At 37.1% G+C, this 22701-nt stretch overlaps 2 protein-coding genes across 4 annotated transcripts; one reads left to right on the top strand and one right to left on the bottom strand.

Moving 5' to 3' along the window:
• Positions 1–534: 534 nt before the first annotated feature.
• LOC143177703 (myogenesis-regulating glycosidase) lies at positions 535–22698 on the top strand. Of its 3 annotated transcripts, none has more exons than XM_076375821.1 (11): positions 535–825; positions 6637–6914; positions 8138–8374; positions 8933–9211; positions 9320–9408; positions 13565–13755; positions 17722–17858; positions 18695–18913; positions 18977–19087; positions 19806–20801; positions 21347–22698. In XM_076375821.1, exons 1-11 carry the CDS (start codon positions 781–783, stop codon positions 22251–22253), a joined length of 3489 nt encoding a protein of 1162 aa, XP_076231936.1. In that variant the 5' UTR covers positions 535–780; the 3' UTR covers positions 22254–22698. The 3 variants fall into 3 exon arrangements, with proteins under 3 accessions (XP_076231936.1, XP_076231935.1, XP_076231937.1); XM_076375820.1 differs by having other exon boundaries at positions 537–825; positions 8930–9211; XM_076375822.1 differs by lacking the exon at positions 6637–6914 and having other exon boundaries at positions 541–825; positions 8930–9211.
• LOC143177705 (nucleoside diphosphate kinase homolog 5) lies at positions 9469–12172 on the bottom strand. The gene is made up of 5 exons (XM_076375824.1): positions 11927–12172; positions 11451–11843; positions 11249–11387; positions 10377–10465; positions 9469–9579 (listed from the first exon to the last, which is right to left on the bottom strand). Exons 1-5 carry the CDS (start codon positions 12170–12172, stop codon positions 9469–9471), a joined length of 978 nt encoding a protein of 325 aa, XP_076231939.1.
• Positions 22699–22701: the final 3 nt, after the last annotated feature.

Here is a 22701-nt window from a genome sequence, read left to right as displayed (position 1 = left end):
TCACTGATTTCATACTGATTTCGTGTCGCGCACAGTACACAATGTCACTTACATAATAAATCGTTTCGTGATTTCGCTTATTGTGTAACGAGACTTGTGCCAGGAAAAAACAGTTCCATATATTTTTCCCCTCCATGACATTTCTGCCTCTTATTGTCCGCAACCGAGATCCATAACATCACATCCTCTGCAAGAGAACGAATTCTCCTTCAACGACACAAGCCTCATCAAGAATAAGAACCCTCTCCAAGATCTCCAATAAACAAGTATCTTCAGCTTCAGTTCACCAGTTCAGAGCTACAAATCATCCTCAAAGAGCACGAACCTCAAAGACAGCAAACCCCGCTGATACTCGGCGAAGATCGTTAGCAGCGTAGAGTCGCTCACGTGCTCCGATTTGGTCACTCACTGCATTTATCGATATCGGTAGCTCGTGGGCGGCAGGAGGGACGGTATCTCGTACCCAGAGCATGTGGTTTCGTTTTCGTTGTGCGAGTGAACGCGAGCAAATCGGTGCCTGTGTGTGTGTGTATTCATATGCGTGCCTGTGCACGAAGCGCCCGCGAGAGCTCGATACCGATACATTGAACGGAGTCTCAGAAGATATCGCTAAGTGGTTGCCGATATAAGGAGCGGAAGATCAGTCTAAAACCACCTGTCTTCGAAGGTGGAGGCCCTCTCTCGCCTAGTCGTGTTCACGCGAGGCGTAATCCGCTCCAGGGAGCCAGAGAGTCACCTGCTGCGACCGATCGCCTGGTCCTCGGACATTGGGACAAAACAATGGAGAGATTAAAGAGGAAACGGAAGAGAAATGATAGTCAGAAGGTGGGCAATCGATTCCATCGTTACTTTGACAGAGAACGTTGTTTCGCGCGGTTTAATTGATAAAGCTTTTAATAGGCTCTTCAACAATGCCGCGTGAAGCCTCTCGAGCGATAAGAGATGTTCGAACGTAGCCAAAAGGCTGCGTTCTTTGTTCGTGCAATTGCATCCCGTGAAGGATTTCTAGTCATTTATAGTGGAATCGAGACTTGGGCAGATTTTTAAGAAGTGTAATTTATTAGTGTTGATTTTTTTGTAAATTGATCTTTGTGTAGCTTCGAGCTCCTTGAAAGATAGTTCTGTGCAAATTCCTCGTATTTGTAGAAATTTGTACAGACTTTGAAGAAGTGTAATTTATTAGTGATGATTTCTTTTAAAATTAGTCCTTTAGATTTGTAATTTCTGAGGAATAATTTTGTGCACATTCCTTAACTTGTAGAAATTTATTGAGATTTTGCAGAGGTCTAATTTATTAGTGATGATTTCTTTTAAAATTAGTCCCTTAGATTTGTGATCTCTGAGAAATAATTCTGTGCAAATTCCTCAACTTGTTGAAATTTATTGAGATTTTGAAGAAGTCTAATTTATTAGTGATGATCTCTTTAAACTGATTTTTCTGTAGTTTCGAGGTCTCTGAGAAATGGTTCTGTACAAATTCCTTATATGGATTAGTCGTATAACAGTTACGTAATTGCTCCATCGTTTAACAATTGACGCTTTGATTTACACCTTTTCGAAGTTACATGCAGTTTTCTCGGTTCGTTTAAAAATAGTACTCGCTAAAAACGGATCGTTTGGATGCCCCGCGAAGTGACATATTCTTGCTGTCTCGTTTCAAGACGATTGCATCGAAGAACGTGTTAGAGAAAATTGATGAAAAGTGTGAATAATAAATCATCTTTGCATAGGAAAGCCACCGTGTCTTCTAATTGAACAGTTTCTTTGACGTCAAAGGATTTATCTTGTTTTTCCCCGTTTCCTGCTTTTCTTGGAATTAGAAAATCATCTCGATAATGAGTACACCTTGGGTAACGAAATATTGAAATTTCATGTGTCTGAAAAATTTAAGGCAACGATTTCACTTGGACTTCTCTGGTCCGTCCGATTTATGGAATCATCTACTACTGTTTGCCTTTCTGTTAAACGCTCGAATTAGCTTCATCCTCCTCGACACCTGGAACCACATGTCCTCGCGAGAAATGTCCCGAAATATCCCGTTTCGATACTGGATGAATCAAGTTTTAACCGATAATTACAGGTAACCACTCGTTGCTAGTGATAATCCTCAATGAAAAGTTCGACAATTCGCAAGATCGTTAGTAATGAGAATATCTGAGCGCGATGAACGACTGATCTGACAGAAAACAGAATATGATTGAAGTAAGTGGCGCAGGCGAGATAAACATCGGCATATTACGTAAATTATAATCAACTTTATAACGTAGTGAGCAGGAAATATAATACCATAATAGAGATTCTTGCTCATAACAAAAACGACCTTTGTCAATTTTTTTTTTCTAGAAGAGCTCAAAAAATACTGTAGCATCTTTAATTTTTGTTCAATTGATTAATATTCTTTTTAACAAAATGTTCATCATAAAACACACATAGCGTTTTTTGTAGGATAGTCTTAGGATAGTTAGATTCTTAATGAACGACAGATCATTATGTTGTGAATCTCATTTCTGATCACTGGATACTCTTTTTATTTTAAAAAACGTAATATATAACAAAGGCTGTTTGTGCTGCGTGCTATTCACTTGGTACTCTGCAATAATTACCTTTTTCTTTAAATTTAAATACGTAAAAATATATAAACTATCCACAGTGAAGTACATATTATACACATTGAAACGGTGGCACGAATCTTTATTTAGGTTTCAATTCGTCAGACGCGTCTACAAAAATTTGAATTTGCATGAACATACTCGATCTAGCAATCGGCCTCAAAAGGATTCGATGCCAACTCGCTCTTCGTCTGAGGTCGAAAGTCATCTAACTCTTTATACGGCCATTAACCCAATTTGAAGGAAAACTCGTGACTCTGTCACGTGAAGGAATCGACGGAGCGAGTGAGATCATCGAGCATTTTCTTCCTTGCATTTCTGCAGTTAGACTACAAAGTTTCCGAGATTTGAATGCTTCTTGGCGGCACAGTAGTGACGCCATCGCGAGTCACTTTTCGCACGAATTTTGACGCTTTTGTAACGAGAATAGTTCTTATTCGAGGTCTTTGTTGTAGCGATTTTCGCGAGATACAGCACTGTTGAAACAATTTTTCTTTTCAAGAGATAATTGTCGTTTTATCGAGTATCAGTACGAGGCTGCTTAGAAAAAGGTTTCGTTTGTTAATCGCGAGATTTAAACCGTATAGTCTTTGCGCGGCGCTTTAATCACTTTATTGTCCCCCCGTGTTTGGAATTCTGTTCGTTGCTCTGCCGAGCGTAAACAAGATACGGGCTCCTCGATAATTCCCGCCTGTGTTGCACACTCGTTTTGCAAATATAGAAGAGAATTGTTAGAAATATGTGTGTGCAAACCTCGAATCGTTAATCTTTAATGTACTCGATGTTTTTATTTGCTCCAAATATACAGGACGGAAGCTTGCGTTTCAAGTTCTTCGAATGTTCTCTTTAAACAGATATCTGTGGCTGTAAAGTAAAACGATCTAAGTATGTCAGAATTTCAAAATATTTGAGCTAACTCTTTCGTGGATAATGAAATACATGTATATGTTCTATTTATTTTTTTTTTCTAATGTAGCATCTAGAATGACTTTGAAAGCTTAGTTAACAAAAAAATAGCAATAAGAGATATTAACAAAAATCATTCAGTTACATAAGAGCTGAGACCTTAATTTTGAGATCTAGAATATAAAATTTATATTTGCAGAAAGGAGAAAGAGCATTATAAGAATTTTTTCATTTGAAATTCAGAGTTCAAGAAGACACAAGCCCATAAAGGTGCAATTTCACTGAGGTAACAGTAAGTGACTTGTAGTATGCTATATCTTTAAGTTTAATAGTATTGTACGTATTTTACGATAACTGAAAAATTATTTAGAAAACTTCTCTCAAACAGAACCATGACACAACTTTATAATAATAGTTTTCAATTATTGTAAAACGTGTAGATGCATACTATTTAACTTCAGAAAAAATTTGGTAGCATAGTCCAAGACGGTTAGTGTTGCCTCAGTGAAATTGCGCTTTAAGATAGTATTAAAATTGAAAATTCTAGATACCAATATCTCGAAAGCAAAATCATGTGACTTATGTCATTATGCTTTGCAACCACAGATGTTCACTCCGCGAACTCGAAACTGTGGTGCCCTTGAGTTTACAACTGATGCAGAGCAGCGAAAAAAAATATGATAGCACGTGCGATACGAGAGACATTATCAGTTTTCATTATGCAATTGACGTGGTCCTATACACGTCGAACTGTCTGTTCGATGCTGCTTCGAGTGATTAATCGACTGTAAATATTACAATCTGATTACTGGTTAATGAGCTTGCTCGAGAGTAATCGTGTTCGCAGTAATACTGTCTCATTTAAGGTTCACAAGTTGAATAGGTAGTGTTTTTCTACTTTACATATAGAGTAATTTAATATTCAGATGTCACACAATCTTTATAATCTGGTACTATACTACCCAACTGTGAAGAAAAGCAGTATCTACTAAAAATAGTTTAGTTGCACTAAAACAATGTGTAAAATATTCAAAATTATCCACAAATGCAAGAAAATCAATTTCACATTTTTCTGTAGTTACTGCCTTTCTCCAAGGTTGGGCAGTATAGTTTTGTTTGTAATGAAAAAAAAAGAATTAGTTAGCTTTTTATTATGTTGACAATAGGATAAAACAGTACAATTCATATCTTTTGGTAGGGAAGGATTGTGGGGAATTTAGGGCTTGAGTACAATCTTTTGAAAGGAGGAAAAAGATAATTCAACCAAAATTAAGCAACAGGTCTGGGTTAGTCTTCTTATACAGTATCTCCTCTTTACATGTGCTATAGCTTGAATTATTTAGCAGGAAAAAGCTGTATTTACGTGGACTGTTGCTCACAATTTTTGATAAAACTAAAATGGAGTACGATGAAAATGAGTTGACCTGGGAAACAAGCTCCTCAGGGTAAACACGCCAATAAGTGATGAGTATATATCAAGGAAATACTGTATCTTGAATCTAAAGTTCAACACTTTTGTGTTTAAATAATAGAGAAATATATTTATAGAGCAGTTTTCTCATTAATATAAGCTTAGTTATATTATTAATTCAGTATTACAGTACTTCCGTTATTCTTCAATGGAATACACTTTTGTATTGTTTAATAATTAGAAATTAATTTTTTTAGAATCTGCTCTTTTGACAAATACAACAAATTTTTATTTATTTTCTCAAGTCGTGTAATATCCTGAATTCAGTTCCTCTACCTATCAGGTAAACTGTTGTTACAAAATTACATAAAAAATTTATCTTCCTCCCTTAAATATTTCGAACGTTGGAGATCTTAGATTAAACGCAGATACATGTAGATAATATAAAATTCTTTTCTTTTTAACAAATTTCAACATTTTATTAACTACACATGTGTGTACATTAGCGCTGACTATTTGGGGTTGAAAGTACGTAGGAACCAGATTCTGTTACAGAATTACAAAATTTATTATTGAATATTTTAGAAATGAGACAACTTGGTATATTATTTCCTATTTATCATAATATATGCACATGTTCATGTCAAAGTGTTATTACAAAATAAATAGATACATTTGTTACAAAATAATAGATTGGACATTTTTCGTAGTTCGTTGCAATTGGTCCCCTTAAAATTCCTGTAAATTAATCAACACATATGAAAGACGAATATTCATTAGATGAATTCATTAGATGAATATTCAGACGAACGTCAAATGTATCGATGATAGTCAATACGAGTATTATTATCACATGAGAGCACAAGAGTGCACTTATCTCATGGACTTTCGTGACCCAGGTCGCCTGCTTTACCGACTCGGAAAGTGGGAATAATTTTATGACTTTTGAATACAGTTTTTAAAACAATCATATTTAAACAAAATAGATTTAGTATATAACTGTGTACAATTGAATTTATAGTTTCTATAGATTGCTACTATTATATTATATGATAAAGAAAACATAGTATTGGTGTTTCAGAGTGCTACAAAATCATGTCATGAAAATACACTGAATGACAGAGCTACAGTGTTTCCTCAATATAAGCTCATTCCTCACAAACAAATTTAGAGCATAGGACACATTTTCGACATCAACTACGCTCATGGTATTTCACTTTGGTCCCCTCAGAAATCGCGATCAACAATCCACGCAACTAAAACTTCCACTCTAAATAATTCCAAACCAAAGCAAATACAACAAAACTATAACGAGGAAATACTGTCCTCTTACACCTCTTCTATAACATCACCATACAAAATCCATTCAACAAACAACAACTTGCCACTGACCAGACAAATACCACGAACCTGTCCTACAACTAAATCACCTTTTACTCCAAAAACCGTCTCAAGTCCTCAACTTAATTCCTCCCTCCCTCAATTACGTGCACTACTTCGCCCTCAAAATGCATCAAAGATTCATGGCCCTTCTTTCCCAAGCTTCAGAAATTTCCCAAGACAGTTGTTGTCCTCGACTCAGGCCGTGCCGCGCGTAACTTTAATCAACTTTAACTGGCCAACAACTCCCGGTGACGGTGGTCTCTCCTCATCATCGTCCCCTCTTCCCCCTGCCGCCGTGCTCTCTCCATCCTTATTCTCTTTGCGCAGAAAGTATTGCTCTCCATCGTCGATCCCTGGGACGTCAGAGTGGCCAGTGTCGATCCGGTCGGCTTAGCAGAGCGTCGTGGCGTTTCTTTGTCCGTCTTACCGCTGCAACAAAACGGAAATACCGCGCAGGACCGTTTGTCCCCGAACAGAACGGTCAGAATTCCGTCGCCGTGGTACAAGCCAGCGTATATCCGCGTCTCGGAGCAATCCTCTACCCCCGAGGCCGTGGAATTGGGCTCGTACGAGCCCAGCTGGGTGGACCCCTGGCACTCGAGCAGGTAAACTTGTTGCTGGATCCCAGGGATCGATGGGGATCCTGTTGGAGTTTCAGGAGGCTTTCGACTATTTTTCAATGTTTTTCACTCACGAGCGAAGGCTCAAACGGAATTTTATATTTTGACTCCTGCAATTTTGCTTCCACTTGGAGCTGAACACTTTGTATGCTTATATGTGGATTGACCTTAGGAACGTGTCGCTGTACAGTCAGTAAATAAGTAAAGCTGGTTTTTCTTCCTGGCTGTAGCAAGAACGCGCAGCATCTTTAGGGTCAAAGCACACGGGCGATATTTTGACGCATGATTTTGTTGGGATTGTATGCTTTTCTGCGTTTTCCTGATTGGAAATAACGAAGACAGAGATACGATCGTGACGAGGTCGTGGGACAAAATATTGTTTGTGTGCATTGGCCTTTAGATAAGTATCTTTCGATGAATGAGTAATATTAGAATTCCTTTTTCAAGAAATTTCTATTTTTTAGACTGTGACACATAGTCTAATGTAGTAGAATCTCGATTAAGGGAACTTCGAATATTCAAAATTTCTGTTACTTACACTTGCGCATATTGGGTTTAATGACAATAAGAGCACAGTAGAGCATCAATTAAGATTTAAACAGTAAAATAAGTGACCACAATTGCGCCAGTGCTTTCAAATTTGTCACCCATGAGAAATCCATAAACTGATAATTAAAATCGCAAAATAATATTAGAATTCTAGGCGTCAGATAAGACCCTGAACTTTATGAGACATTTGATAATTTCACTAAATGGGTACAGTGTTGTCTCCATACAAATTCACCATTCATAATCAGTTACAAGCACAAGGAATGTAGGAAACGCATTCCTATGATAAGTTTGTTCCTTATCAACTTGAATTTGCTTTCCTTAAGTGAAGGACAAGGTAAATAGAAAGGATACTTTCAAGAGATCTTGATTATCTATCGATCTTAATTCGAGACAACACTGTATTCAAAAACATTGTAATAACGCTTAAATCTTTAGAATGGTGAAATTATGGACACCTATCTTAATAGTAGTTTGATGAAGAAAATAAAGCTAGCCACCAATAGGATGTTTTAGGTTTGAATTTCGTGCTTACTTCAGATAATCGAGGTCCTAGTATATTCTTTATAAGAATATCCAATATAAATAAAGCTTTAAAATCTTTTTAATGGTTGTCATTTTTTAAGATAATAATGATAGTTTCTTTCATTGTTGTAAAGGTCACCAGCCACAACCAGGTCTACTACACCAGAAAGTCCTCAAAAACCAGCTATAAAGAAGACACAAAGCGAGGCAAAGAGTCTAAGAAGAAGCTACGGCCTCCAGAGCAACCAGACAATTACGGACGGCAATGGATTAATCAGCGCGGCGCAGGAAATCACGCGCGATGATCTCGATCATGAACGCAAGCTCGGTGCTATCGCGAGAGTGCGTTTTGAAAACGAGGAACGACCTAGGTAGAATTAAAATTTTTGTTGAAAATTTCAAAATTTTGTTTTCAAAAAAACAATTTGTTTTTATTTCTTTAAAAGGTCTTGTATAATTTCTGCATCTAAGAACTAGACAAATTATGTCCCCTATTTCAATATTAAATTTTATATAGGTAGTATCTTACTGTTTTCTCTTAGTTTCATTAGAATAATAGAAAATGTTATAACTAAAAGAAATTTAATAGTGCAAACTTATAAATAAATCACTCCAAATACATACTGTATTAAGACTGCGGTTACAGTGGATCCGTTTTCTGACGAATATATGTCGTAATTTTCAGATTTTGTTTTCTTCTTAAAACTGATGTGAATCTCAATGCAAGATGCTTTTAATATCTTTTTATCACTATTAAGTAGAGCACAGCTTCAACATATTATTAGCAGCACAATCTCAATTTTCAATACATGATTTTTATTTCTTTTACTAAATTCCCCATTCAATTCATATGTATCGATCCAGTGGATCAATTCTCCCCTCTTAAAGAGTTAATATTAAATTTTCTTGCATTTTTTTCGGCACAGAAGCTCCACTTGGGGCTCGCCGCTGGGAGTAGATCGTTTCAACGAAGGAAGTCTCTATCAGTCAAAAACAATCCATTTACCGACAGTGAATCATTCTGGAAGTACCTCAACATCTGATAAAGAGAATAGAACACAAATATTGGAGAATTGTTTGGTGGACGACGTGGAAGGAGATATCGAGGAAAAACGTTGCAGGCTAACGAAAGAAACAGAGGCAGTTTGTCGCGGATCCTTTGAAGACAAAGAGCTGGTCAATATTGTGCAGAATTTGGTGATTTCAAAGTAATATTTCTTTGTTGTTTATGTGAATGTGGACACGTGTATTTTTGATTGTTGATTTAAGGATTTGTTTCAGTATTAATTGACACGAATTGAATGTTGTAATTCAAGGTACAGTCCCATTCTGCCTGGCACCCATCGCAGAGTTAGAAGATCGCCATGTTATCTGCAGGAAACTACAAAGGAAACCGATACAGTAGGTGAGACTATATTTCAACGCACAATTTCCAGTATATACAAAAACGGTAGGGATTTGGGTTTCATGTAGGAGTTATTGCGAGATCTGCTGGTAGTTTAGGTTTATTAGGATTGTTCAAGATCAGCCAATTGGCAAGCCACAGTATGGGATCCGCGGGTTTATATTTGCAGCACTGCGGAGAAAATTTATTTATGTATCATCATTAATAAAATCACTTTCTAAGCAATACTGTTTAAGTAGATACATAAATTAACTCGGTGCCTTTATTAAAGAAAATTTGTTTTCTGAGAACAATCAATTAAGTAAGTTATGTAATGTCATATAAACATTGATGACGTTTTGGAACTTGTCATTTACATGGAAAAATGTTTAAATTTAATCCCTTTGTTAAATATAACTTGTACAATGAACATCCTAAAAAAAGACCACTGAAATTGTAAAGAAAACATATGCAGTGTTCGACCACAGGTGAAAAAGGTTCTATGAGATGATTCTATGTACATGCTAAAATAAGAGAAGAACCAAGAATAACGAGATTATGTTTGAAAATTTGTTTCTGAGTTATTAATTATTAAAGTTACACCCACAGTCCACATGAAATGTGTCTGACTTGACTTATTCTACTAGCGTTACTTGTCTGACTGAATGTACGCGGGAAGTAGAATAAGTCCAAAGTCAGACACATTTCGCGCGAACTTTAGATGCTTTTGCAATAATCAGTATCTCTGGAAAGAAACCTCGAATACAATTTCGTCACTCTTGACTTTCGTCCTCTTTTGACATGTAAAATTAGCTCTCAAAATTTCTGTCACCTGTTGTACTATTGGTTTCTATTCTAAGAGTCGGTACACAATGACAAATTTCTATTTAATTCGAGTCACTACGAAAACGATTAATCTAGGTAGGTAGGCTAACAAGGGTAAATCTAAAGGCACCGAACTAATTTACGTACATAGTAATTTGTTTTACCAAGGAGAGGGCTTCCACGAGAACAGGATTGATTGCTTCCCACAGGTAATCAGCTGCTGCCTCGTTTTTTAATAGAGGTTCGATTATGACTGAAATGGAGGGCATAAATTGTCACTGACCTATCAGAATACACTGACCTAAGGTTATTAATACTTTGATTACCATCTTATTCATACTGTTACTTCAAAACAAACTATAAATACTTCTTTCATCTGATTTCTAGTTTTTTTCTATTGTATAAGAGTATTAGAATTGTATTCTTATAACAGGCTGTTTTAAATTAACACTAATTGAATTGGTAAGTTGAAGAAATACAAGTTCAAAATTATCTATTTTCAAATGATCTGAAAATTATATTTGGACACCAGAGCCAAAGTGTATGAAGTCACACAGAAGAACAGTGAACTTAATATACTTTGGCTTTGTGATCCAGATGTATAAACTGCATAGAACTATAAGTTAGGTACAGATATCTTAAAATATGATCTTTGGACCTATAGGTACTGTTTTTCAACTCAACGATTCAATTATGTTGATATTTTATTAAGAGAAACACTAAAGCAATGAACTCTGCATCTCTTAACTCTTTGAAGCATAAGACAATCAAAAGTGTCCTACCTTTTTAATACCTAAATGTGCATAGTGGAATATTTTTTATACCACCTTGAAAAATTAAAATTACTTTCAGCCCAATGATTTCCTAATAATAATTCAAATAAGACTACTTTGTTAAATTTTACAAAAATAAAATGTCTGTGCAACATGGGCCTTTTTATTTTCTGAAATTCCATGCTTCAAAGAGTTAAACGTTTCATAAATCGTACATCTATGATGACGACTTAATGGTTAAGGTATAGTAGCAATCTTATTACATTCAGGGAAAAAGAAGTGAATCTCTCTTTCAGCCTCTTCTCGAGTATTGCTTCCATGAATAGCGTTCTTAAAATCCTCCCCTCTCCTGCCGTACCTCGCTCTCAAGCTATCAGGATAATACAAACGTGCCTCCGTGACCTGAACATTCCACCCTGACAATAATAAAAAATCCTAGAATTTAAACGAACATCTAACATTTACCTTCGTTGGTCCCATAAGCAGCCTCCATTCAGATATGGCGCGACGCTTCGCCAAAACATGGACAATTATAGGCCCAGATGCCATATAGGCGACAAGATGCGCAAAATTCAGCTGTCCATATTTGTCTGAATAAAACTCTGAAACCTGTTCTGGCGTGAGCTGCAGCCACCTTGTCTGATAAATCTCGAAACCTTCTTCAAATATACGTCTTTCGATCTGCTTCCTGTAGATCACTGCCTCTGGTTTTATTATCGCCAGAGTACACTCGATATCTGGCTCCTCCTCTACTTCCTCCTCCACGAAGCATGGCTCGTGGATGTAAACTGGAGGATGCCAGGGTTCCTCTTCAGCCTCGCCGAGGCACTCACAGTCTTGTGGACAGACGAACTTGTACTGTCAAGTATTAGCGAAGTGTAAATCAGTCGTTTGTTTTTGAAGTCATGAGTTAGGGTGGGTCGTTGAAGGGAGGAGGGTACCGTTCTGGTGGAGCTGGTGCTGCTCGAGTCAGCGAGCGATCCTTTGAGTCCATCGCAGATCGTGTACCCGAGATTAGAGTGTGAGGAATCGATTGGCACCCAATCGTCCTTGTCTGAACCATCGCAGCTGTGTTTGGTCGGATCTTTCTCTGGACGGTATGGTTTCGAACACTTTTCGTAAAGGGTTACTGTCTCTGGGATACGCAGGTCGCGATCTTCGGTGTTCTTGTCGGGACAATCGCACATTTTTGGGATTCTGAAGTACTCCTACTTTTAAATTGCTCTTCAGCCACCTTTAGGAAATGGTTATCATTGTTTTTCCTGTTTTTGAAACCTCGTCGAGGTTACAGACGAGCCATTTGACGTTGGAAAAGTGATATTGGGAACAGAAAAACATCGATGATTAGATTTAAATTTGTTGAATTTCGAGAATGTACAGGGTCATTTAAAATTACAAATAAATTGAAATAATGATATAGACAGGAATTCAAGATCAGTATATTATTCAGTTTCTAATATTTGTTTATTTAATAAGCATATTTTCGATTTCGTATTATCGATTAATTATATGTGAGGTCTTAACATTACATCTACTAAAAGATTATTAAGGTAAATGTCCCAGTAGTTGACCATGTTCCGATACTTAAACACAATAAAATAGTATTCTCAGTTATTGGACTTTATAATTGAAGTATAGGGATTTTATAATTATTATTATTATAATTGAAGTGTAGGGAAGTAAGGGACTTTATTATTGTGACATTTCACATTTTAAGCGTTCAGGTATTGGGATATTTATTTTAGTAGATTTAATAATACGTTGTATCGGTAAGTAAAGTGTTGGAAAGTGAGATGATGGACGCCTGAGAAAGAGTAACCTGCTTTACTTCAACCCTTGAAAATATAGTAATACCTACCTCAAAGAAATTGCGTTCTAATTGGCCCAAAAACTGAAGTTGACAAAAACGTAAATCAAAGCAGAATTTATATGTCCAATATTTACAGGCCAAAGTGATTAACTCCACTTTAAAAATTTTTTAATACATTTTTTTAATATCAAAGCACTTGATTGATGCTTAATTTTTTATATTTATTTTTTAACCGATTTGACGAATTAACGGCTCGTATATATTACTAAATGTGATATTAAAGTTGCATTATATCATATTGAGAGGTAGACTTGTATTTAACAAAGATGGCTATTCTAGTGTCAGAAATTTGAAAAAGTGATTCTACATGCTAAAGTAAGACGAAAATGAAAATAGACAATATCGTGCTTTAGGCTTCCTTTCTGAATTGTTAATTGCTAAGGAAACACCTAAAAATGTGAAATGTGTCTGACGTGATTAATGTGCACCGACAGTAGAATAAGTTCCAAGTCAGACATACTGCACGCGTACTGTAGACGTTTTGGCAACGATAGATAACTCTGAAACGAAGCCCTAATCGCAATTTCGTTATTCTTGATCTTCATCTCAATTTAATACGTAGAAATGCCTCTTAAAATTTCTCACACTTCTTGCTTAACTCTATCCTATACTCTATCCCTACTAAATTGAGCAGACTCTGTACTAACTCTATGCTATTGTAATCACTACTACTCGAAATGAATTGCAAACAAAATCCACGTTTTTCCAGATGCACCGAAGGTGATGGAACATAACGGAAACCAAATTACAGAAATCGTCAGAGACGAGACAGCGGCGAGGCCTGTTCATCCTGAAGCAGGAACAGGATTTCGCGCAACGAATACACGCATACGTAAAACGAGTATCTCGATGCCGACCAACCTGGACGCGATGGAGGACCTTCGAATGGATGGACAAAAAGTAAGACCTATGAACGCAACTATAAAGTTTTATTCTAAAAATCTGTGCATAGAGACGTTGTTTTATATTGTATTTTAATCGATTAAAAGATTTCAGAGTACAGTAATCGAGTAGTCTTTCAATAAGCTCAAACGAATGATGTTGGGTTTTATACATTCTCATTTAGATTTTTAGAAAAAAAGGACAAATACAGTAGGTATACAATAGTGTATGTAGTACATGAATTGATTTTAGAAACATGTCCTTGCTATAAGTTTATGACCAGAGCTATGATTCTTCAGTGAGGGAACACTGTTGTTTCTTTTTGAAGCAGTATAAGTGGTAACTAGAGAATTCTTTAATTTTTAAAGAAATGCTAGATGTCCTTTTTTAGGGCATTGTAACTGATGATTTGATCATTGTGAATATTTTTACTTATATCAGAATTTGCAGTTAACACGTTGACTCCAACTTGAAAACAAAGTTTTAATGCATTTTTGTATTTATTCTGCAATGTTCTTCTTTCTGCAATTAACTGTTGTTATAATTTTTTATTAACATCATTCATAATTGTATACGTTAATATTACTCACAATGATGTAAAAATTGTTATTCAGATATGGGTAACATAGCAGTCAACATGTTAAGATACTCACTTTGAAACAGGCATACCTAGGCCAGGATACTACACATTTAAAAGGAAACAAGTTTCGTGAAAGTAATTTTCTTAGAAAATTTAGAATGCTTCAAATTTCATATCAAATGAAATTTAAAAAACATTGTACAAGTTCGTGAATATGACATTGGTGTGAACGTACACTTTTCTCTCGTGGACGTGCGCTTTTGTGAATCAAACATATGTATAATGATACCACGCGTATAACTGATGAACGTTAGGCAAAATGTTAATCGGATAAAATATAATTAATAAGACTAAGGAATACAACTTTATTCGCCACTAATAAATAAATATCTAATTTGATAAAAATTTATTCCAATATCTCTATTTGTAGTAGAACTTATTCGGACCAGAATTTGTTTGTATTATGTTATATCGTAGATGAATGAAATAAGAATGTATAGAACATATAGTGTAATATATTTTAATATTCATGTAAATGTTTTCTTGAACTTTTTCCAAAAATGTAGTTCAGAATTAAATCTACAGTGTAAATACAATAGAAGAATTGCAGAAATTTGACTGATCGTGAATTTAAGTAATCCAAATGTATCTACCTATTTGTACAAAAACACTTTTAAGTTGTCAAAGCAATCAACAATTATCAAAGCAATCATGAATTATTAGTATTATTATTTGACTAGTCTCGTACAAATATGTTACTCAAATAATAGTGAACAACATATTCGAATAAATAGAGAAAACAATATTTTACGAATAATGAATAATTCACAGTACTTAATAATATCTAATATACAATTATTTTAAATAAATATTTATTTGAAACAATTCGAATAATGTCCAACTCTGCCCTTGACCATGAATAATTGCCGACAATACGCGACAAGTCGAAGAATTAAGAGCAACGTTACGCTGTCTCGACGCATTTATCAGCACGTGTTTACCAAAGCCAGAGAAGAGGAATTCGGAGCTGAAGACACGCCGTATTTCCCCGTGGCGATCTGCGCTCTGCTTCACGTGTTCCATTCGCGCGAATTCGACTGGCTTACAATTACTGTTTCATTCACGTACGTCATCGAACGTATCATACGAAGTGTTTTCGATAGAAAGTGACATTCTATGAAAAGAAGAGACGAAAGGAAGCCACTGTTACCGATGAACGAGAAGGATGCCAAGGATCACAGATACAGCTCGATCTATTCGTTGGAAAGAGCACTGTCTGAAGCTGGAAAACCGAAATTGGACGTCATCGAGGAGGTTTGTTTTCAAATTCGAGGGATTCGTAATCAGTGAATGTAGCTGAGAAGTTGTTGCTGACGATGAGGAGAGTCGAGACAGGTTGAGAGGATAATACTGTGATTATTGTGTGTTTTCATTTTGGAGTCGTGGTGTATGAAGCTTTGATCAGTCTTTTGCTATGGACCTGTGTATTTTTGTGTTTTTCTTTTTCGAAAGAAAAAAGTTAGATTAGTCATTGAGAAAATGTAATATTGGAAGCTGTATCAATTGTATTGGCTGACAATGAGTCGCTAATCACCCTCTTTGGTAGTTGATATGACTATAAATAACTGAAAGAGAAGAGTCTGAAATAAGGCATGAATTGAAATTTTTTGAAAATGCGATTCATATAAATTTGCTAATTATTGAAGGAAAAGAAAGTAAAAAGCTGATGTTGCGTAAAGGTGTGACTTTAGTTTTTCATTCTTGCGAAACGTTAAATAATCTTTCCCTCTTGTTATCTTTTCTCTTTATACCGGTTCTACTGTTTACAAGAAGTTAAAAGTAGAATGATAACGCGAAGGTCTACGAGAGATTGGCCAATAATGAAGTTTGTTAAAAAACAATTAAGAAAGTAATTTTGTAACAAAATTCGTTATCTTCACGTAAGTAACTTTGAATTAACGTGTTTGTCACAATCGTGACAATCATTGTCGATACAGCGTCATGCGTCAATCCCCCACCAATTTTTGTCAAATTTTGGTGGATGACATACTCTCACTGTTGAAGTCTTTCCATGTTTATTTTAGTCAAAGATCTTACTTTTAAAAAAATGCCATTCGTTTTTAAAAAAATGAAATTCAGAGTTGAATTATCGTTTTTAAAATATATCGATACTCAGTATACAGGGTGATCCATTTAAAGTTTCGTACGTAAGTATCTCCTGTACTATAGCTGGTTTAAAAAAATGTTTTAAATAAAACTTACCCTGTTTCGAGGGAGACACCTTGAGGCACAAATTTTCTCCAAGTGGACGTTTTATTTAAAATATTTTCTTCAGCGACTTATATTTCAGGAGATAACTACGTGCAAAACTTCAAATGGATCATCCCATATTTATCTAGGGAGGATACATATATTTAACGACAACTATTGTATTGTTCTTTCTGGCATAACTTTTCTAGCTATTCTTGCTTGTAAAATATGCTGGAAAAGTTATATCGAAAAACTAGAACACCCTGTATATAGCAATCAGGCAGTTTTTTGACTTGAATTCGAAATCAACAGTGGTAACATATTTGGTAGCCCTTTTATTAAATTTTAAATATATTAATATATATTTTTGCAAAAAATAATAATATTTAAGTAAATAATAAAGTTTTACAATAATAGCTGAATTAGGTTATATTACTTAATGTATGTAATATATAAATATTGCTTAAATGAGTATCTATATACACGTATATTCTCAATATACGCAATTTATTTACACCTACCTTATCTTTAACTTATCATCCCCCATACAGGCTGTTCTCGAACTGTAACTGGTGGCAAAGTGAGAAAGGGGTAATTCTACATGAAAGAATAAAACGAAAATGTAGAGTAAAACATTTTGATATCATGCTTCGTTTTTGAGAAAATTGAGTTTGAATTGTAATCAAGTACAAGTGTACTGAACTACGTACAGTTTTAGGCGTTTGAGGGAAAAATGGGGAAAAGGGAATGCTTCTAGCGTATCATAGAAACAGACAGTAGTCAGACCGAGAGTGGTCCCCCTACTCTGTTTACCCTTCAAGCACTCAAAACTATACTTCCGTATGCTTGCACCCAACCATCATTAAAACTCAATTTTCTCGAAAACCAAGCATGATATAAAAACGTTTATTCTAAATTTTTGTCTTATTTTTTTAAGTAGAATCACTAGCTTTTCGCTTGTATAATATCATCAGTTCTGGGACACCCTGTATAGTCCTTTATGCAATGAAAGGTCTTCAGTAGAGGTAGAGTTTTTGGTTATTTAATACCTTCTCTTATTGTTTGTATGATAAATGTAGTTTTGTGTTTAGTAGTACTGCAAGTACCTTTCAAATTCCATATCCATTATTGTATCGATGACTGAATTTTTACAGGGGACCACCTCGAAATTTAGGAGAACAGAAAGTGATGACAGTAGCAGCGTGACTTTCAGCAATAGCGGTTCGACACCAAATGGAAGTCCACTCGGATCGGAGACTGAGGAAGAAGCGAACGATGAAGAACTGGCCAAGTGAGTGGAAGTAATTCATTTGATTTCGTTGTAATTAATCCACTCAATTGAATAAAGGAAAGAGAGTGTAGAACTAATGTTATGCACTTTCACTAGTATGTGTTTACAGTGGCGTAAACTGAATCAAAAAAGTTGATGATAGTTTATTGCTTAAAATCGAATATTTATTCCAAAAATAAGTTTAAAATTACATTTAAATATGACTAGTTTAATTTCATGGCGTCGACTGAATTTATAGATTTAATAAGTAAGCAAGTGTTACAGAAAGAGAATGTGGAGACTATAACTCTATGCAAACCAGTCTTCAAATTCCATGCTCTCAACGCGAACGCTTTTCGAACATAAACAACGTCTGACATGTCTTCCGAATCTTCCTTATTCAAATGAATCCAGTGATGGATCATCTGCAGATTCGACCTTCTTTCTATCGCCCGAGGGTTATCGCGGCGCGAGTCCGTTTCGAACCTCTCGTAATTGCCTCATCAGTCAGTTTTGGTGCTCGCTCGTTAACGATTGCCCACATTTTCGTGTATCGTTCTCTCTGTAAACAGAGTACATTCAACTCTCGCCACTTCTTCTCCAACTCATTTTGCATACGCTCAGCGAACCAGTGTCTTGCGTCATACCTTTGGATTGCACCTGTGATCCACTCTCGCGATAACACTTTCGATGATTCGCGGGGGAACAGTTTAAGATAACGCGATGATTCCAAGATATGACGTTGGCAGTGCCCTGTCACTGCAAAGGTACACGAAAATAAATCTGCTCGTTTTTGCTGGTCAATATTCTAATAAGGGGAATTTTGTGTCGTCTTAATAATGAAAATCAATTGTTAGGGTGCCGCTACAGGCTCCTCCTCGGAGGAAGAGCAGAGCAGTGTCACCGATGATCAACCAGAAGCTGGGAAATGATCCTATGGAGCTACCTGGTGCACAGAGCGCGAATTCTACGATAACGAGTGTTAACAGTATTAGCAGCCTGCTAAAGGAAAAGCTCCAATTATCTCTGCCACAAGCTCTGCGCAGCAGCAAGAAGAGGCAGAACGCCGATTATCGGTGAGCTGAGAGCACTGTGGTAAATTAGAATTTTTTAATGTCAAATCATCCAATTTTTCCCAGGCTCCGGGCCTTCGTTGGAATATTGTTTCTCTGCGTCGTCTTCCTCGTAGGATTTGCGCACATTTATTATACGCAGCATGTTCTGCAGCGTGCCTACTTCGACAAATTTAGGTGAGTTAGTAATTTTAATGTGCATGAGGATTGATATTTAGTATTTAATAGTAATCAAATTGGTGTGGGGAACTTGGTCAAAAGACATTTCATCAATAGGACATTTCGACGATTAGAGATTTAAAAACCTAATCCAGACATAATTTAGGCTCAATCCAAACTTAACCTAGACCTAGACCTGAACCTAAACTTAGACCTATACCTAGATCTACATCTAAACTTAACCGAAAAATAAAACTAAATGATATCCAAAGTTAAACGTAAACCTGAATCTAAAACTAAATCTAAAGCTAACCCACACCTAATCCTAGACCTAAGCATAGACCTAGACCCAAATCCAAACTCAAATCTACGCTTAAACCTAAACTTTAACGGTACCCAAAGCTAAATGTAAACCTGAACCTGAAACTAACTCTAAACCTATATATTTAAATACATGTACTTAAACTTAAACACAAACTCAAAGATCAAATATCAATTCGATGAACTGTTTTTTCGAGAAAATATTCACTTGACGAGGTATTTATTCTTTATTTTTGATGAGGTGTTCTTCTAATAAGTATTCGAGTACAGATCAAGTTTTGTTTCTCCTACACCAGACTTTATACTCAATTTATATCTGTAAATATAAAAGTGTTAAGCTTAATATTCATTAGATTTTTACCTTAGATCAGTTATAATTACTGACACATTGCTCTCTCGCATCAATTGTTAATAGATTTAACAAGAACGAGCGAGTGATGCACGTCTACAGTAACACCGGCGCCGAAGTAATCGCAGCAAGGCTAGGCGAAGGAATCCCCGCAGACACTGGAGTCTTCCCCTGCCTCCCTCATCATCAGAAACAAGACTCCGTTTGCCTGGAATGGCTCCAACAGACCCGTCTATATCTGGCGCACACTCAACACCAAGGCATGCACTGTTATCATGTCACCTGGCAGAGCCTCAGTCCCTATTACAACCCTACAGACTGCTTCGATTGGTCCCCGAAAAGGGGCCACTGGTACGGGGCTGGCCAAGTACAGAACATGCCATATCCCCTCGAACGAGGACGTCTCGACTTGAGTCCCTTCATCACAGGAGACATCGCAAAACATCCCTTCGGGAATGTACTGAAGAGGTACTTCCTAAGCTCGAAGGGCGCCACGATCCTCGTCGATCCAGAGACACCTCTCTATGTGTCCATCAATGCAAACAGAAGCAACGACTTTTGTCTGCAAGCGAAGTTCGATGCTTTCGCTTACATCAATCGACTCACACCGCTGCCACAATTGAATTATACGATCTGTGCCACGGATAACATGAAGACATTGCACTCCTCCATGGCGGAGAAGTCTCTATGGGATGGGCTGAAGCCAAATGAAATCCACGCGGTCCACTCGCTGCTGTCTGAGCCTGTCTGGCAGATTTCGCCGACTAACGAGGCTGCGATTTATAATTACACGGAGGATGTGATAGCTCTTGGATTCTTGCGGCAAGGACACGTGTTGCTGAGCGAGGAATGGCAGCCCAGTGCTGGTGACTTTGTGTTAGACGAGGAACAGTTTCCTTCTATGGAAGAGACGATTAATATTATTCACCGACGAGGGTTCAGAATCGTGTTCACCATCCAGCCGTTTATATCTACTGAATCTGTGAACTTTAAGGACGCGGTGTCGAATAGATTGCTGATTTCGGAGAGGGGAAGCGATCCGAGGATTCCCGCGTTGACTAGGTAAAGTATTTCTATTTTATAGGTAAAGTATTTCTATTTTATAGGAAAAGAAATTGGGGAAAGTTATGTGACAGATTGTAGAGTATATACTGTTAGGGGTCAGGAGATGTCAGTGGAACAGCATTGAGGCAAGAGCAGTAACAGGTTTGACCAATTGGCAAAATAAAAAATGCGTACGTGCCGTCTTTATGTGTCTTTTTCTGTGGAGAAAATCAGACCCATTGATATCTTCTAAACTCCAGACAGTAACTACATTGATCAATATGAACCTGTGCTAGGTCACAGGATGGAGATTTACTTACTAAAAATCTCCATCATGGGTTATCCCATAATTGGCAGCGAAGGCATTGTAAAAAAATGCATGAGTCAGATTCGTTGAAGAAGGTGTAGGGGTTAATTAAATTTCGTCGTACTTTTATTAAAAGGTATACATTAGAGAAGTTAAAATAGAAAAGAAATTGTTTCGAGATCACTCTATTAGCCCCTTTCTCAATCCTTCTCACCACACTTCTAAGCCCCATTAACACAAATTCCCGAATTCCCAGGTACAAACAGAGCAACAGCGTGGGAGTGCTCGACATAACCAACAATAAAACCCTGCCCTGGCTGCAGTCCAAGCTCGAGAGCTTGATCACGAAGTACCACGTGGACTCGTTCTACCTCGACCTAGGCACCGCACAGGACATGCCACACTACTACAAATGCGAGCAGCCGTTGACGAACCCCGACCACTACAAAACCCTATTCACCACAGCGATCCTGGGATCCGTGCCAGTGATCGGAGTCTCCGGCGCAATTTCGAGGCCTCGAGCGCCAGTATTCGTGTCCCTTCCCCCGTTCTCTTCATCCTGGAAAGCAATCAAAACTGTGATCCCAACCGTCCTTACCTATGGCATGATAGGCTACCCGTTCATCATGCCAGGCGCCGTCGGCGGTGACGTGGCGTTGCCCATGTCGGACAACAATCCGGACAATGACTTCGAAGTGAGTCTGCCAGACAAGGAGCTCTACATCAGGTGGCTGCAGCTGTCCACGTTCCTCCCTGTCATACGTTTCACTCATCTGCCGAGCAAATACTCCGACGAGTTCGTGCTGGAGATAGCCAAGAGGCTGACGACTCTGAGGCAGAAGACTGTGACTCCTCTGCTGAAGAAGTACGCGGAAGAGACTCTGCAAAATGGTTTGCCTATTATTAGGCCTCTGTGGATGCTGGATCCTGGGGACCCAGCCTGTCATGTTGTGGTAGATGAATTTTCGGTGGGAGAGGAACTGATAGTTGCACCTGTCTTGTACTCTGGCAGCAGGCAGAGGGAAGTTTACCTGCCAGCGGGGGTGTGGAGGGATGGGATCGATGGTAGTCTCAGGAAAGGGTCTAGGTGGATTCATAATTATAGGGTAGCTGAGGATAAGGTCGCGTACTTTGTGAAAATGCCTGATAATACGAGATTTTGAGGAGGTGATAATTAGCATGTTTTATAGAGTGAATATGTAATGATAATCGTGAAATTATCGCTGGCTTTGGTTCTGCACATGTATTGTCAACTGAGGATTCGTGGAGGTTGATATTGTTTAACAATGGTGCGCTTGTACATACACATATCTCGAAAAGAAGGTTCCTCGAGAGAGATAGTAAGAAATTAGGACCAAGCAGCAGTTTTACCTTTAGAGACTGTTGATAGTGTATAAGAATTTTAAGGACTACTGTTGGTCGAATCTTAAACATACAGACGCTCTGAAAGTATTTATTCCCTTACATTAGAAGAAATATTTATTTCACTCTTCACACATCATGTGTCTTTTATTAAAATCTCGCGTGCTCTATGTCTTGTATAAGCCAAGCAAAAACACAACTGTAAAAATCTAAATTATAACAAAAAATATATATTGCTATAAAGAATGC

This window comes from Calliopsis andreniformis, chromosome 3 (assembly GCF_051401765.1).
Source record: "Calliopsis andreniformis isolate RMS-2024a chromosome 3, iyCalAndr_principal, whole genome shotgun sequence".
Lineage (NCBI taxonomy): Eukaryota > Metazoa > Arthropoda > Insecta > Hymenoptera > Andrenidae > Calliopsis > Calliopsis andreniformis.
The sequence above is the reverse complement of the archived record's forward strand: the minus strand, read 5'-3'. Positions and strand labels throughout refer to the sequence as shown.